At 45.5% G+C, this 16,049-nt stretch overlaps 1 protein-coding gene across 2 annotated transcripts in view; it reads right to left on the bottom strand.

Annotated features, from left to right (window-relative positions):
- Nucleotides 1-16,049, bottom strand: part of large1 (LARGE xylosyl- and glucuronyltransferase 1) — a 235,160-nt gene that overhangs the window by 35,052 nt on the left and 184,059 nt on the right. For both annotated transcript variants that reach the window (XM_031898555.1, XM_031898556.1), the window contains exon 7: nucleotides 11,134-11,238. In XM_031898555.1, coding sequence (XP_031754415.1) covers nucleotides 11,134-11,238 — 105 coding nt within the window. The remainder of the gene's footprint in view (nucleotides 1-11,133; nucleotides 11,239-16,049) is intronic.

Here is a 16,049-nt window from a genome sequence, read left to right as displayed (position 1 = left end):
GAGCCACACAAGTATGAAAAAAGTTCTTTGGGGAAGCCAAATGAGGACTGTGATTGGCTATTTGGTAGCCCCATGTGGACTGCTGGCCAGCAGGAGGCTCTGCTTGGAGTACAAATGTGTCTCTGTGCTTCCAAAACTTGCCTCCAAGTCAGAAATGTCAAAATGGCCGCCTAATTTGAGACCACTGGGAGAAACATCAAAGGGGGTGATGACCAAGAAGACTCACAAGACAGTCTTCTTGGCATGAGTTCCAATGATACCTTCTGGCAATGGGCAGAGAAACACTTGGAATCTAGATCAGGGATCCCCAACCTTTTTCACTTGTGAGCCACACTCAGATGTAAAAAGTGTTGGGGAGCCATACAAGTATGAAAAAACTTCTTTGGGGGTGCCAAATAAGGACTGTGTATTTGGTAGCCCCATGTGAACTGCAGGAGGCTCTGCTTGGAGTAAAAATGTGTCTCTGGGCTTCAAAAAATTGTCTCCAAGCCAGAAATGTCAAAATGGCCGCCTAATTTGGGGCCACTGGGAGAAACATCAAAGGGGGAGGTGACCAAGAAGACTCCTGAGACTTTGATCATTCCCTCTATCTAAGGAGACTTTCTTTGGCAGGTGTAGACTATCTCTATCCATGAAGGTACCTGGACATCAAAGCAACAACACTCTTCAGAGCCGTATTGTTCTTCCTGTCTGAAACCAGTCGATGGTACTGACCCAGTTCAACACAATGGTATAAATAAAACCATTTACCTGAGTCATGTGGAGAGACTGAGCCTTTTTCTACAAGTTTCTTGGCATTTAGTTCTGAAATTGGAGTGGTACCTTGGCATGATTAAATGTTTCCATGCAGGTTTCTTGGGATAATTTGCAACCTTAAGAGAGTTGCAAACTGTCAAAATAGACATAGGGTTAAGGTCCCCATACATGGGCCGATTCTAGCTGCCGATATACAGTAGGTCCCTTAGACTGATTTGGCAGCTTATCGGCCCGTGTATGGGCACTACCAACAGGCCTGCCCGACCGACATCTAGCCTGAAATCGGACACATCTCGATTGGCCAGGTTAAAAAATCTAGTCAGATCAGGGACCGCATCGGCTCGTTGATGCGGCCTCGAACCGACTTTGCCTATACCCATCGTTATAATTCGATCGTTTGTCCCCAGGGCCAAACGTCTGAATTAGCCTGGATTCTCCCGATATCGCCCACCCGTAGGTGGGGATATCGGGAGAAGATCCACTCGCTTGGCAACATTGCCAAGCGAGCGGATCTGAAGGTGTATGGCCACCTTTAGGCATACATGAAAAGATCCATTCATTTGACCATCTTACCAGACAAGTCACCAACTGGTTGACCAAATTGAGCTTATCTGATTGGCTGGCCCCCTAGGTCAACAATCAAATTATAATGCTGCCTATGCAGTCCCTTCCAAAGAGAATTTGACTGGTATCCCAATGTAGTCCTTGACCAAAGGGATTTTGAAATGTACCCCACAGATATCAAGTCAATCCAGATATTGATCTAGTAGGGTGTTTTCCCCAACTAGCAGATAATGTTGTTGATGTGTGGTCAGCTTTGTAAGTTTTCTGAGCTGTACCTTGCTTGGCATGTGATAGAGGTTTTCAGATAGGATCTTGAGTAACATCGAGAGGTACCTTGGCACGAGATGGAAGGTTTAACAGAAGGACCTTGGAAGAATTTATGTTTAGAGAGTCTACTTGGCATGAGTTACAAGCTTTCATAGAGATACCTTGGCAAGAGCTACAAGCTTTGAGAGGTACCTTGGCATGATGTATCTGTTTTTAGAGACGTAAAGTACATTGGCATGGCTTACAGTCTTACAAAGGTAGACTGGCAAGTGTTACACACATTTGGAAAAGTTCCTTGGTTTGAGTGACAAGCTTTCCGAGTGGCACCTTGGCATGAGTTACAAGCCTTTTAAAATGGTACCTTGGCACAAGCTACAGACTTTTGGAAAGTTACCTTGACGTGAGTAAGAAGATTGAGGTTTCTTGGCATGGGTTAGAAGCTTGAGGAAATGTACGTTGGCATGGTGTAAGTTACAAGATTCTTTTACATCAGTCACTTTTGGAGAGTATATCCTTTTATAAATACCCATAATTTACAAAGTTCCTTAGCATGAAGTACATTTTTAAGAAGTTCCTTGTGTTCCAAACTGGTGGAGAGAGAGTTTTCTTGGCATGAGTTACAGACTTGTGGAGTAATTACATGGAGTGACATACAAATGAACAAATAGTTTCTTGGGCTTAACGACTAGAAAGAGTCTTCTTGGCATGAGTTCCAGGTTTGCAGGAGGTTCCTTGCCATGAGTAACAACCTTGTGGAGTCGTCCCTTGGCATGACATAGAAGTTTGCAAATAGGTTCTAGGGTTTGACATACAAGGCTTGTGGGAGGTTCCTCATCAGGAGTTCCAAGCTTCTAGAGAGGTTCCTTGGCATGATACAAGTTTGCAAAGGATTCTTGACCTTACAAGCCTAGAAAGGGTCTCCTTGGCATGATTTATAGCTACAGGATTGCATAAGATTTTGTGTCATGAGTTTCAGTGTCTTGGAGAGGGGTTGTTGGCTTCACTTACAAGCCTAGAGAGAGTTTTCATGGCATGAGTTACGGGCTTGCAGCGGGTTCTTGGCATGAGTTCCAAGCTTTTAGAGAGATTACTTGGCATGGCATACAAGTTTGTAAAGGAGTTTGTGGCTTACAAACCTAGAGAGGGAATTTTCATGGCTTATAGGGGGTTTCTTGTTACGAGTTCCTAACTAGTAGGGTCTTTTCTTGGCATAACATTTGCAAACCTGTTCTGGGGCTTGACTTACACCCCTACAGAGATGTTCCTTGACATGAGCTTTTAAAAAGGCCCATACTTACAGAGAGGTTCAGGTCAGGAAGGAACCTTTTATACAGCTACAAATACAAATGTACAAATAGGTTCTTGGGCTTGACGTCGAAGCCTAGAAAGAGTCTTCTTGGCATGAGTTCCAGGCTTGCAGAAGGTTCCTTGCCATGAGTAACAACCTTGTCTAGTCGTCCCTTGGCATGACATAGAAGTTTGCAAGTAAGTTCTTGGGTTGGACATACAAGCCTAGAGAGAGTTTGAGGCTTGTGGGAGGTTCCTCATCAGGAGTTCCAAGCTTGTAGAGAGGTTCCTTGGCATGATTCAAGTATGCAAAGGGTTCTTGACCTTACAAGCCTAGAAAGGGTCTTCTTGGTTATAGCTACAGGATTGCATAAGGTTTCGTGTCATGAATTTCAGACTCTTGGAATAGAAAGAGTCTTCTTGGCATGAGTTCCAGGCTTGCAGGAGATTCCTTGCCATGAGTAACAACCTTGTGTAGTCGTCCCTTGGCATGACATAGAAGTTTGTTAGTAAGTTCTTCGGTTTGACATACAAGCCTAGAGAGAGTTTGAGGCTTGTGGGAGGTTCCTCATCAGGAGTTCCAAGCTTGTAGAGAGGTTCCTTGGCATGATTCAAGTATGCAAAGGGTTCTTGACCTTACAAGCCTAGAAAGGGTCTTCTTGGTTATAGCTACAGGATTGCATAAGTTTTGTGTCATGAGTTTCAGTCTTTTGGAGAGGGGTTCTTGGCTTCACTTACAAGCCTAGAGAGAGTTTTCATGGCATGAGTTACGGGCTTGCAGTGGGTTCTTGGCATGAGTTCCAAGCTTTAAGAGAGATTACTTGGCATGGCATACAAGTTTGTAAAGGAGTTTGAGGCTTACAAATCTAGAGAGGGAATTTTCATGGCTTATAGGGGGTTTCTTGTCATGAGTTCCTAACTAGTAGGGTCTTTACTTGGTATAACATTTGCAAACATGTTTTGGGGTTTGACTTACACCCCTACAGAGATGTTCCTTGACATAAGCTTTCAGAAAGGCCCAAACTTACAGAGAGGTTCAGGCCAGGAAGGATCCTTTTATACAGCTACAAATACAAATGTACAAATAGGTTCTTGGGTTTTACGTCCAAGCCTAGAAAGAGTCTTCTTGAGTTCCAGGCTTGGGAACTCAAGAAGACTCTTTCTAGGCTTGGTTCTTGGGTTTGACATACAAGCCTAGAGAGTTTTCCACCCCTTATCGCTGAGATATATGCTGTCGTGCTTTTACTTCTCCAATGTACCAAGCCAGTTGGGTAGGGCGCAGCACACAAGACCCATTACCCAGTTTCCAAAGGAAGGCAGATGAACATTACACAGGCTGGGTTCTTATTACTTTTACATCATTTTATATCTCAACCCCAGTCATGAAACACTTCCCTTGATGTTCGTTACATAAAAGAGCTTCTTTTTTTGCCCTAAACACACCTAAAATCCATTTTTGATTTTTTTTTTTTTTTGCTATAATCTTCCTACATTTGTTGCTCTATATCCACAAGGACTTTAATCTCGAATAAGGAGAACTCAGCTATTAAATAATTCTGGTCCAAATCACTTCCAAAGCAAAGCATCCTACCTCCAATTATCCTTTACTGCTGACTGGAAGCCGGCAATCCATTATGGTAAACTATTAATTATCTAAGGGGGGGGGGGGGGGGGGGTTCCATCAGACCTGCAATTCACTACCATTAAGCCATTCCATTTATCTCAGTTCAAAGAGGGGTTTTAAATATATATTGTAAGCAAGGAATATTGGCTGCAGAGAGAGGATTTCATGCAATATTAAAGAAGAGGAAAGGGCGGGGGGGAGAATTACAGTCCATTGAGAGAGAATAGAAGAACCTAAAAGAACATCATTTGACTTTGAGTACAGGAAGAGAACGAATCCCAAATTATTAGAAATCAGAAGAGAAAAACATTTAAAAATACCGGAAAGTTGTCCATATTGTGCCCTGACAACAGAGGAACATCGGCTTTATTATAGAGTGTAGACAAAATACAGGTATGGGATCCCTTATCCGGAAACCAGTTATCCAGAAAGTTCTGAATTACAGAAAGGCCGTCTCTCATAGACTCCATTATTAGCAAATAATTAAAAATTTTTAAAATGATTTCCTTTTTCTCTATAATAATAAAACAGTACCTGTACTTGATCCCAACTAAGATATAATTACCCCTTATTGGGGCAGAACAGCCCTATTGGGTTTATTTAATGGTTAAATGATTCCCTTTTCTCTGTAATAATAAAACAGTACCTGTACTTGATCCCAACTAAGATATAATTACCCCTTATTGGGGCAGAACAGCCCTATTGGGTTTATTTAATGGTTAAATGATTCCCTTTTCTCTGTAATAACAAAACAGTACCTGTACTTGATCCCAACTAAGATATAATTACCCCTTATTGGGGCAGAACAGCCCTATTGGGTTTATTTAATGGTTAAATGATTCCCTTTTCTCTGTAATAATAAAACAGTACCTGTACTTGATCCCAACTAAGATATAATTACCCCTTATTGGGGCAGAACAGCCCTATTGGGTTTATTTAATGGTTAAATGATTCCCTTTTCTCTGTAATAACAAAACAGTACCTGTACTTGATCCCAACTAAGATATAATTACCCCTTATTGGGGCAGAACAGCCCTATTGGGTTTATTTAATGGTTAAATGATTCCCTTTTCTCTGTAATAACAAAACAGTACCTGTACTTGATCCCAACTAAGATATAATTACCCCTTATTGGGGCAGAACAGCCCTATTGGGTTTATTTAATGGTTAAATGATTCCCTTTTCTCTGTAATAATAAAACAGTACCTGTACTTGATCCCAACTAAGATATAATTACCCCTTATTGGGGCAGAACAGCCCTATTGGGTTTATTTCATGGTTAAATGATTCCCTTTTCTCTGTAATAATAAAACAGTACCTGTACTTGATCCCAACTAAGATATAATTACCCCTTATTGGGGGCAGAACAGCCCTATTGGGTTTATTTAATGGTTAAATGATTCCCTTTTCTCTGTAATAATAAAACAGTACCTGTACTTGATCCCAACTAAGATATAATTACCCCTTATTGGGGCAGAACAGCCCTATTGGGTTTATTTCATGGTTAAATGATTCCCTTTTCTCTGTAATAATAAAACAGTACCTGTACTTGATCCCAACTAAGATATAATTACCCCTTATTGGGGGCAGAACAGCCCTATTGGGTTTAATTAACGTTTTATTGATATTTTAGTAGATTTAAGGCATTCTGGATAATGGGTCCTTTACCTGTATAAGAATTTTAGTGATTGGAGCAAAGTGTTCAACCTGACGCCTGGGATTTATTCAGCCTCAGCTGCTATATATGTTTATATATAGAATTCTATATCTGGCAGACCTATCAGTTTGATTGAGTCCTGTCTACTCTGATTAGTATTTTTTTATGTGTCTGTTCAGTACTAGTGGAACATGCCCAGCTCTCCCGTCCCCCCTCCGATTCGCTCACCCACACAGTGCGGAACATCTGCTTCCAACCCGTGTATCACTTGTTACCTTCTGGCTATATTCATAAATTAGCATCATTTTAGGCCTAACTACGCGCGCCGCCTCCTGCAGGTGCTTCCTTTCATATTAAAGCTCGAGGTGACAGAGGAGACAATATGGCCGGTGACAAAGGGTGGCATCTCTCCCCGGAGCTGCGTATGTGTAGGGGCCACCGTGCAACTAGTTCCATTCACTCACAGAGCCAGTTATGCACCTTTCCTTTGCCCAATAACACAAATACGTTCCATGCACATTCAGCATAGGGGTAATTATATCTTAGTTGGGATCAAGTACAGGTACTGTTTTATTATTACAGAGAAAAGGGAATCATTTAACCATTAAATAAACCCAATAGGGCTGTTCTGCCCCCAATAAGGGGTAATTATATCTTAGTTGGGATCAAGTACAGGTACTGTTTTATTATTACAGAGAAAAGGGAATCATTTAACCATGAAATAAACCCAATAGGGCTGTTCTGCCCCAATAAGGGGTAATTATATCTTAGTTGGGATCAAGTACAGGTACTGTTTTATTATTACAGAGAAAAGGGAATCAGTTTTAAAATTCTGAATTATTTGATTAAAATGGAGTCTATGGGAGACGGCCTTTCCGTAATTCTGAGCTTTCTGGATTACAGGTTTCCGGCAGTTTATCAGCAGCCAATGAACCTACCTGTGTTTGGGGTGTGGGAGGAAACAGGTGTTGGGGGGTTATTATATGATCCCCTTATATATTTATACATAGTTATCATGTCACCCCTTAAGCGCCCCTTCCCCAGTGTAACCAATCCCAACTTGGCCAGTCTTTCCCCATAACTGAGACCCTTTACCATCTTAGTTGCCCTTCTCTGGACATTTACAATGAAAGTGCAAGAGTAATAAGGGGGGTTCAAAGAGCAGGATCTGTCAATAAGGCTCAAGAACAGTGAGAATTCCACAGTTGTCCAACGTACCCCATCATCTGGGTGATAGGAAGTGAGCTAAGTGCACCCATGTGTGTGTGGGGGGCATTGGCCAAGGGGCACCTGTAGTCAGGGTCAGATTGGGCCATTGGGGCACAGAGACAAAACCCAGACCCCATCCTTGCTGGGTGCTCCCCGGGGCTGCCGGTCTCCCTCCCTCTGAAGGTAAGTATAATTTATGCATGTTCGGGGGTGTGGGGGCCTCGGTGGGGGCACCCCCAGTCTAACCCTTCCCATAGTGGAAATCTGCCCCTGCTGGTTATGATCTGCACTTTGATAACAAGTTTAGAACAAGGTGCAGAGTGCAGTACAGACAAGAAAGGGCAAGGTCGGCCTGGGGGGTTCCTCAGGGGCCCCTGCACCCCCCAATGGTCCCCCCCTTCAACACCCCCCCCCCAGAACTTGATAAATGTCCCCTACACACTCCTTGCAGTGCTCTGGCTAGCTATTGCACCCCCCCCATAGGATAATGACCCCCAGTGTGCAGTGCCACTGTCACACCAACCCCCAACTGAAAGACCACTGAGTGCCAGGTTTGGCAGGAAAGTGAATAGCGGTGAGAATGCTGCATTGTGGGACAGTGCCTTTGCTCCTTAGCCACTACCCACCCCGACCGTCTCCTCGTACCCCAAAGAGTGATGTTATTTTCTCTCTCTGAGTGGAAGTCGTTGGTAGAAAGGAGTTACTTCCGTGACAGATTAGTGCCGACGACAAGTCCCAGCTGGTGAGCGGAACAGATGGTCGGAGATTTTAACTGAGTTTTAACTACAATGCACCGCAGGTTGCGCTATCCGCCTCTGTCTCGCGCTGCATTGAGATAAAATGGCAACTGACCCCCCCTGTATCGATCCCCCCTGAATCCAGAACCATTCTGCCATATATATATCAATTAGTGATGAGCAAAATGTTTCACCAGGCATGGATTCACTGCAAATTTCCGCGTTTCGCCATTGGTTCGCAAAACGGATGAAAAAATTTGCCTCAGAAAAATTTGTTGCGCAACAAAATAATAGCCGCAGGCGACAAAATAATAGCCGTGGGCGACAAAATAATAGGCGCGGACGACAAAATAATAGGCGCGGGCGACAAAAGAATAGGCGCGGACGACAAAATAATAGGCGCGGACGACAAAATAATAGGCGCGGGCGACAAAAGAATAGGCGCGGGCGACAAAAGAATAGGCGCGGGCGACAAAATAATAGGCGCGGGCGACAAAATAATAGCCGTGGGCGACAAAAGAATAGCCGTGCGACGAAAGAATAGCCGCAGGCAACAAAAGAATAGGCGCGGACGACAAAAGAATAGCCGCAGGCGACAAAAGAATAGGCGCGGGCGACAAAAGAATAGCCGCGGGCGACAAAAGAATAGGCGCGGACGACAAAATAATAGGCGCGGGCGACAAAAGAATAGGCGCGGGCGACAAAAGAATAGGCGCGGGCGACAAAAGAATAGCTGCGGGCGACAGTTTTTTTAACGCGCAACATTTTCTCTGTTTCGGGAATTTTCCGCCGTTTCGTGAATCGAAACGGGACAGATTCGCTCATCACTAATATTACTAATTACTAATAACCTTTAGACATTGGCTGTCTGTACACTGCTTAAATAGGGACTATGCGCCACTTGGTGTTCATTTTATCCGACTGGATACAGTTGGTTGAAAATGAATTTAGTGAGAAAAGAGAAGTCTGCTTGAAAACATCACATGACTCTATCTTCCTATGTACAGGGTGGGGTGCTAAGTACAAAAAATTAGGGGGCTCAGGGGGACAGTGTTGCGGTTGGGTTTAACAAGCTTAAAAAAGCACCGCAGAGTATAATAAGCTGCACCGAATAACAAGAAATATGATTATACATTAAGCCGAGTGTCAGTTAGCAGGCTCCGGAACAGAATGAAATAAAGAAGCATTAACCGCGGCACAGGTCTAACCTGAACGTGTAGGGTTGGTGGAGAATGCGGTGCATGAAATGGAACCAATTAAATGGCGCAGGGAGTGGGTCGGGAGTTCTCCTGCGCACAAAGCCAGCATTTATACGTGTAATGAGACATAACCGTACGGCGGATGGAAGGCAGAGCTCAGAGATGGACGGGGAGACGTGACCTTAGTGTGGGTGTGAATGGGGAGGGGGAATAATTAAGCGTTATGCAAAGTCGCCAATGCAATCGCTCTAGGTGTGGAACCAGCGAGAGGAGGCGCAACGGAGCAACAGAACTATTTGTGTTCCATGTGCAGTCTGTATACAGACCCGCCCACGCCCAGCTATGTCCCACCTCCGACCCCTGCCCATGCCCAGCTATGTCCCACCTCCAATCTCCGCCCATGCCCAGCTATGTCCCACCTCCAACCCCTGCCCATGCCCAGCTATGTCCCACCTCCAACCCCTGCCCATGCCCACCTATGTCCCACCTCCGACCTCCGCCCATGCCCAGCTATGTCCCACCTCCGACCTCCGCCCATGCCCAGCTATGTCCCACCTCTAACCCATGCCCAGCTATGTCCCACCTCCAACCCCTGCCCATGCCCAGCTATGTCCCACCTCCGACCCCTGCCCATGCCCAGCTATGTCCCACCTCCAACCCCTGCCCATGCCCAGCTATGTCCCACCTCCAACCCCTGCCCAGCTATGTCCCACCTCCGACCCCTGCCCATGCCCACCTACGTCCCACCTCCGACCCCCGCCCATGCCCAATTATGTCCCATGTCCAACCCCTGCCCACGCATCCCCTGCAGTTTATACAGACCCGCCATGCCCAGCTATGTCCCACCTCCAACCCCTGCCCATGCCCAGCTATGTCCCACCTCCAACCCCTGCCCATGCCCAGCTATGTTCCACCTCCAACCCCTGCCCAGCTATGTTCCACCTCCAACCCCTGCCCATGCCCAGCTATGTCCCACCTCCAACCCCTGCCCATGCCCAGCTATGTCCCACCTCCGTCCCCCGCCCATGCCCAATTATGTCCCATGTCCAACCCCTGCCCATGCCCACCTATGTCCCACCTCCGACCCCCGCCCATGCCCAGCTATGTCCCACCTCCAACCCCTGCCCATGCCCAGCTATGTCCCACCTCCAACCCCTGCCCATGCCCAGCTATGTCCAATGTCCAACCCCTGCCCATGCCCAGCTATGTCCCACCTCCAACCCCTGCCCATGCCCAGCTATGTCCCACCTCCGTCCCCCGCCCATGCCCAATTATGTCCCATGTCCAACCCCTGCCCATGCAGCCCCTGCAGTTTATACAGAACTGTCTGTCCCAATCACTGTCTGTACAGCTTGCTGTCAGTTATACAGGCCCTACCATGCCCACCTAGGTCTTGCCCCAATCCCTGTCCACTAGTGAGTTCTGTATAAACAAACACTTCCAATCCCTATGCTATAGGCTCAAGTTTGTGTTCCCCTTTAATATATGAGTGAAGAATAAGTGTCAGGCTGGGGTGTCTGGGGCCCATTGGAGCTGCCACCCCAGGGGCCCTCCCCACCCCAGTTGCGAACTCTTCCAATCAACATCATCCTCCAGTACACCCCCCATGCCCCGTTTGCGCCGAGTACCTTCTATCTTTGCCTTCCTCCTTGCTGTGGCAATTGGGGGTGAGCTAAGGTTCCAGGTGGGGAGCCGGGAGTGGGCCTGGGTCAGCAGGGCCCACCAAGTTTTTTTCCTACCGTTTCATCTGCCTGCTGCCGCCATGTTGGACTATTACGGTCACAGTAATGAAGTTGCCCTTTAAATGAATGTGGATAGCCTGAATGCCCTTACCTGTGTTGTACCCTCTCCCCAGCGCCGGCCAAGGACGGTGGTTTTTCCACAAATTTCCCAGGTACCAATCGCTTTGGTTCTCCACCAATCCAAGCACTTGCTGCCCTGAAAGCACAGACAACACAGAAATTAGTGGGCGGGTCAAACACATATAAAGGTTACTGGGTCATGTGACAATGACATCAAATCCAATTTCATGAAATTTTCAAAACAAATATGCACTGAAAACCATATGGTGCCTCGGCGCAGGCTGCAATGCAATCAGTACAGCCATGTTATAATGAGGAATTAGCCCCACTGGGATTAAGCATTAAATGCTCCTTGCTGACAAGGAGTGATGGTACCCATAATCCTCTCCTGCCTGAGGCGCGGAGTGACTGCTGAGCAAAGCAGGGGCACTTATACTCATCTCTCCTACCCGTCTCCCTCAGTGTCGTTCATTTGCCTTTGATCTCCTGCACTGAATGCTAAAAAAGATACAATGTTTCTCAGACTTAATTAAATAAGTGGGCTTTTGGCAGGGAGTCCAGAAATCTTGCTACGCCTGCACTTAGATATAATGTTTCTCAAACTTAATTAAAAAGTAGCTTGTGGCAAAGAGCCCAGAAATCTTAACAAGCTACACCTGCACTTAGATACAATGTTTCTCAAATTTAATTAAAAAGTAGCTTTTGGCAGAGAGCCCAGAAATGTTAACAAACTACACTTACGCTTAGATACAATGCCTCTCACACTTAATTAAATAGGTAGCTTTTGGCAGAGATCCCTGAAATCTTAACAAGCACCACCTGCACTTAGATACAATGTTTCTCAAACGTAAATAAATAAGTGGGCTTTTGGCAGAGAGCCCAGAAATCTTGCTACACCTGCACTTAGATATAACGTTTCTCAAACATAATTAAATAGGTAGCTTTTGGCAGAGATCCCCGAAATCTTAACAAGCAACACCTGCACTTAGATACAATGTTTCTCAAACTGAATGAAGTAGGTAGCTTTTGGCAGAGAGCCTATAAATCTTAACAAGCTACACCTGCACTTAGATACAATGTTTCTCAAACTTAATGAAATAGGTAGCTTTTGGCAGAGAGCCCAGAAATCTTAACAAGCAACACCTGCACTTAGATACAATGTTTCTCAAACTTAATGAAATAGGTAGCTTTTGGCAGAGAGCCCCCGAAATCTTAACAAGCAACACCTGCACTTAGATACAATGTTTCTCAAACTGAATGAAGTAGGTAGCTTTTGGCAGAGAGCCTAGAAATCTTAACAAGCTACACCTGCACTTAGATACAATGTTTCTCAAACTTAATGAAATAGGTAGCTTTTGGCAGAGATCCCTGAAATCTTAACAAGCAACACCTGCACTTAGATACAATGTTTCTCAAACTGAATGAAGTAGGTAGCTTTTGGCAGAGAGCCCAGAAATCTTAACAAGCTACACCTGCACTTAGATACAATGTTTCTCAAACTGAATGAAGTAGGTAGCTTTTGACAGAGAGCCCAGAAATCTTAACAAGCTACACCTGCACTTAGATACAATGTTTCTCAAACTTAATTAAATAAGTGGGCTTTCGGCAGAGAGCCCAGAAATCTTGCTACACCTGCACTTGGATACAATGTTTCTCAAACTTAATTAAAAAGTAGCTTTTGGCAGAGATCTTAACAAGCTACACCTGCACTTAGATACAATGTTTCTCAATTAAACTTAATTAAATAGGTAGCTTTTGGCAGAGAGCCCAGTTCTGGGTCAGCCCTCTGTGTTGGGGAATGCTGGGAGTTGTAGTACAGCAACGTTTTGCCTAACCCAGACTAGGGAAATACATTTATGGAACCCCCCCCATCTCCTTGTATTACAATTAGAGAATAATTGAGTTTCCGGCGAGTTCTCGCCGAGCGCAATTTACTCTGTTTCCCAAAATACATTTTTTTTTTTTAGTAAATGTCACCGTTACCTCCCAATAAACATTTTTCTAATCTGCTCGGCGACCTTTACGCGACTTTCTAATGAAGAATCTCGTTGCCTCCGAGTTATTTCCTTTCATTATTTCAGTTTTATGTGGGAAGTAAAATTAGCGGCGTCTCCCTGCGCTCCAACGCGGGACTCGCCGGAACTTCATTTTAATGAGAATTAGAAGAAAAAAATACTGTAAAAAAATCGCTCGACAGTCACAATCCGTTGCCTCTCTATAATGCCCCCCCCCCCACTGCTGCCCTTGCCCCCCCCCCATTGAGGAGGAGGAGGAAAGACATAAATGCTATGTTAGAAGGCAGTTCCATTATTAAAGAGACAGTAACCATTATTCTATAAATAGGTTTTGCCTTCCTTATATTTCTATTGGTGGGATCCGGGGGCGGAACTTGGAGTAGGGAGGTGCCTAGGGTAGTTTGCAGGGGGGCTGTCTGTAATCCAATAGAAAGGAAGTGAGCAGGGGTAAAGGAAAGAGAATCTTGGGTAGGCGGTGATGGTGGAAGCAGGAGGGGGTGGGGTTACAAGTGGGTAGGCGGGGCATCTAGCCAAGTGCTATTGCTCTAGCATAAGCTCCAAGGGGTTTCCTAACCCTATTCCCCCCACTGCTGCCCATGCACCCCCCATTGAGGAGGAGGAGGAGGAGGAAAGACACAAATGCTATGTTAGAAGGCAGTTCCATTATTAAAGAGACAGTAACCATTATTCTATAAATAGGTTTTGCCTTCCTTATATTTCTATTGGTGGGATCCGGGGGCGGAACTCAGAGTAGGGAGGTGCCTAGGGTAGTTTGCAGGGGGGCAGTCTGTAATCCAATAGAAAGGAAGTGAGCAGGGGTAAAGGAAAGAGAATCTTGGGTAGGCGGCGGTGGTGGTAGCAGCAGGGGGTGGGGTTACAAGCAGGTAGGCGGGGCATCTAGCCAAGTGCTATTGCTCTGGCAGAAGCTCTAAGGGGTTTCCTAACCCGATTCCTTCTTACTTTATTAAAGGGAAACTACTGTCACAAATGTACATATTCCCCAAACCTCTTCTATTTAAACCCCCCCGAACCCTCCAACCCACCAACCATAACTTACTGATGCAAAAGGATTCACCAATGAGACGTATCCCTACTGGCAATGTGGCCACTGTGTTACTTCAAACATAGGGAGATTATTTTTAAGTATAGAAACCTTATCCTCATTAGTATGCGACACCACATGGAATCCTGGGAAGGTAACCACGTTTTGCTTTGAAACGTTCCCTTTTTCTTGGATAGCCCTAAAGGCTGACGCTCCGGGTAGCAGTGCCAGTAGGGTGCCTATGGGCAGCGGAGCAGCCTGCGGGGTCGGCCCAATGTGAATAAGCCCCACCTCTCTCCCTTATCCCACTGCTCTTAGGTGTCTCCAGTGTTACATTAAGGCTTTACAGCGTAAAGTGTAAGTGAGGGTTCTATGCTGAGTGAGAGTGTAAGTGAGGGTTCTATGCTGAGTGAGAGTGTAAGTGAGGGTTCTATGCTGAGTAAGAGTGTAAGTGAGGGTTCCATGCTGAGTAAGAGTGTAAGTGAGGGTTCCATGCTGAGTAAGAGTGTAAGTGAGGGTTCTATGCTGAGTGAGAGTGTAAGTGAGGGATCTATGCTGAGTGAGAGTGTAAGTGAGGGTTCTATGCTGAGTGAGAGTGTAAGTGAGGGTTCTATGCTGAGTGAGAGTGTAAGTGAGGGTTCTATGCTGAGTAAGAGTGTAAGTGAGGGTTCCATGCTGAGTGAGAGTGTAAGTGAGGGTTCTATGCTGAGTAAGAGTGTAAGTGAGGGATCTATGCTGAGTAAGAGTGTAAGTGAGGGTTCCATGCTGAGTGAGAGTGTAAGTGAGGGTTCTATGCTGAGTAAGAGTGTAAGTGAGGGTTTCATGCTGAGTAAGAGTGTAAGTGAGGGTTCCATGCTGAGTAAGAGTGTAAGTGAGGGATCCATGCTGAGTGAGAGTGTAAGTGAGGGTTCCATGCTGAGTAAGAGTGTAAGTGAGGGTTCCATGCTGAGTGAGAGTGTAAGTGAGGGTTCCATGCTGAGTAAGAGTGTAAGTGAGGGTTCTATGCTGAGTGAGAGTGTAAGTGAGGGTTCTATGCTGAGTAAGAGTGTAAGTGAGGAATCCATGCTGAGTGAGAGTGTAAGTGAGGGTTCCATGCTGAGTAAGAGTGTAAGTGAGGGTTCTATGCTGAGTGAGAGTGTAAGTGAGGGTTCCATGCTGAGTAAGAGTGTAAGTGAGGAATCCATGCTGAGTGAGAGTGTAAGTGAGGGTTCCATGATGAGTAAGAGTGTAAGTGAGGGTTCCATGCTGAGTGAGAGTGTAAGTGAGGGTTCTATGCTGAGTGAGAGTGTAAGTGAGGAATCCATGCTGAGTGAGAGTGTAAGTGAGGGTTCCATGCTGAGTAAGAGTGTAAGTAAGGGTTCCATGCTGAGTGAGAGTGTAAGTGAGGGTTCTATGCTGAGAAAGAGTGTAAGTGAGGGTTCCATGCTGAATAAGAGTGTAAGTGAGGGTTCCATGCTGAGTGAGAGTGTAAGTGAGGGTTCTATGCTGAGTGAGAGTGTAAGTGAGGGTTCCATGCTGAGTGAGAGTGTAAGTGAGGGTTCTATGCCGAGTGAGAGTGTAAGTGAGGGTTCTATGCTGAGTAAGAGTGTAAGTGAGGGTTCCATGCTGAGTGTGAGTGAGGGTTCCATGCTGAGTGAGTGTGAGTGAGGGTTCCATGCTGAGTGAGTGTAAGTGAGGGTTCTATGCTGAGTGAGAGTGTAAGTGAGGGATCCATGCTGAGTGAGAGTGTAAGTGAGGGTTCCATGCTGAGTAAGAGTGTAAGTGAGGGTTCTATGCTGAGTGAGAGTGTAAGTGAGGAATCCATGCTGAGTGAGAGTGTAAGTGAGGGTTCCATGCTGAGTAAGAGTGTAAGTGAGGGTTCCATGCTGAGTAAGAGTGTAAGTGAGGGTT

This window comes from Xenopus tropicalis, chromosome 3 (assembly GCF_000004195.4).
Source record: "Xenopus tropicalis strain Nigerian chromosome 3, UCB_Xtro_10.0, whole genome shotgun sequence".
Classification (NCBI taxonomy): Eukaryota; Metazoa; Chordata; class Amphibia; order Anura; family Pipidae; genus Xenopus; species Xenopus tropicalis.
The sequence above is the reverse complement of the archived record's forward strand: the minus strand, read 5'-3'. Positions and strand labels throughout refer to the sequence as shown.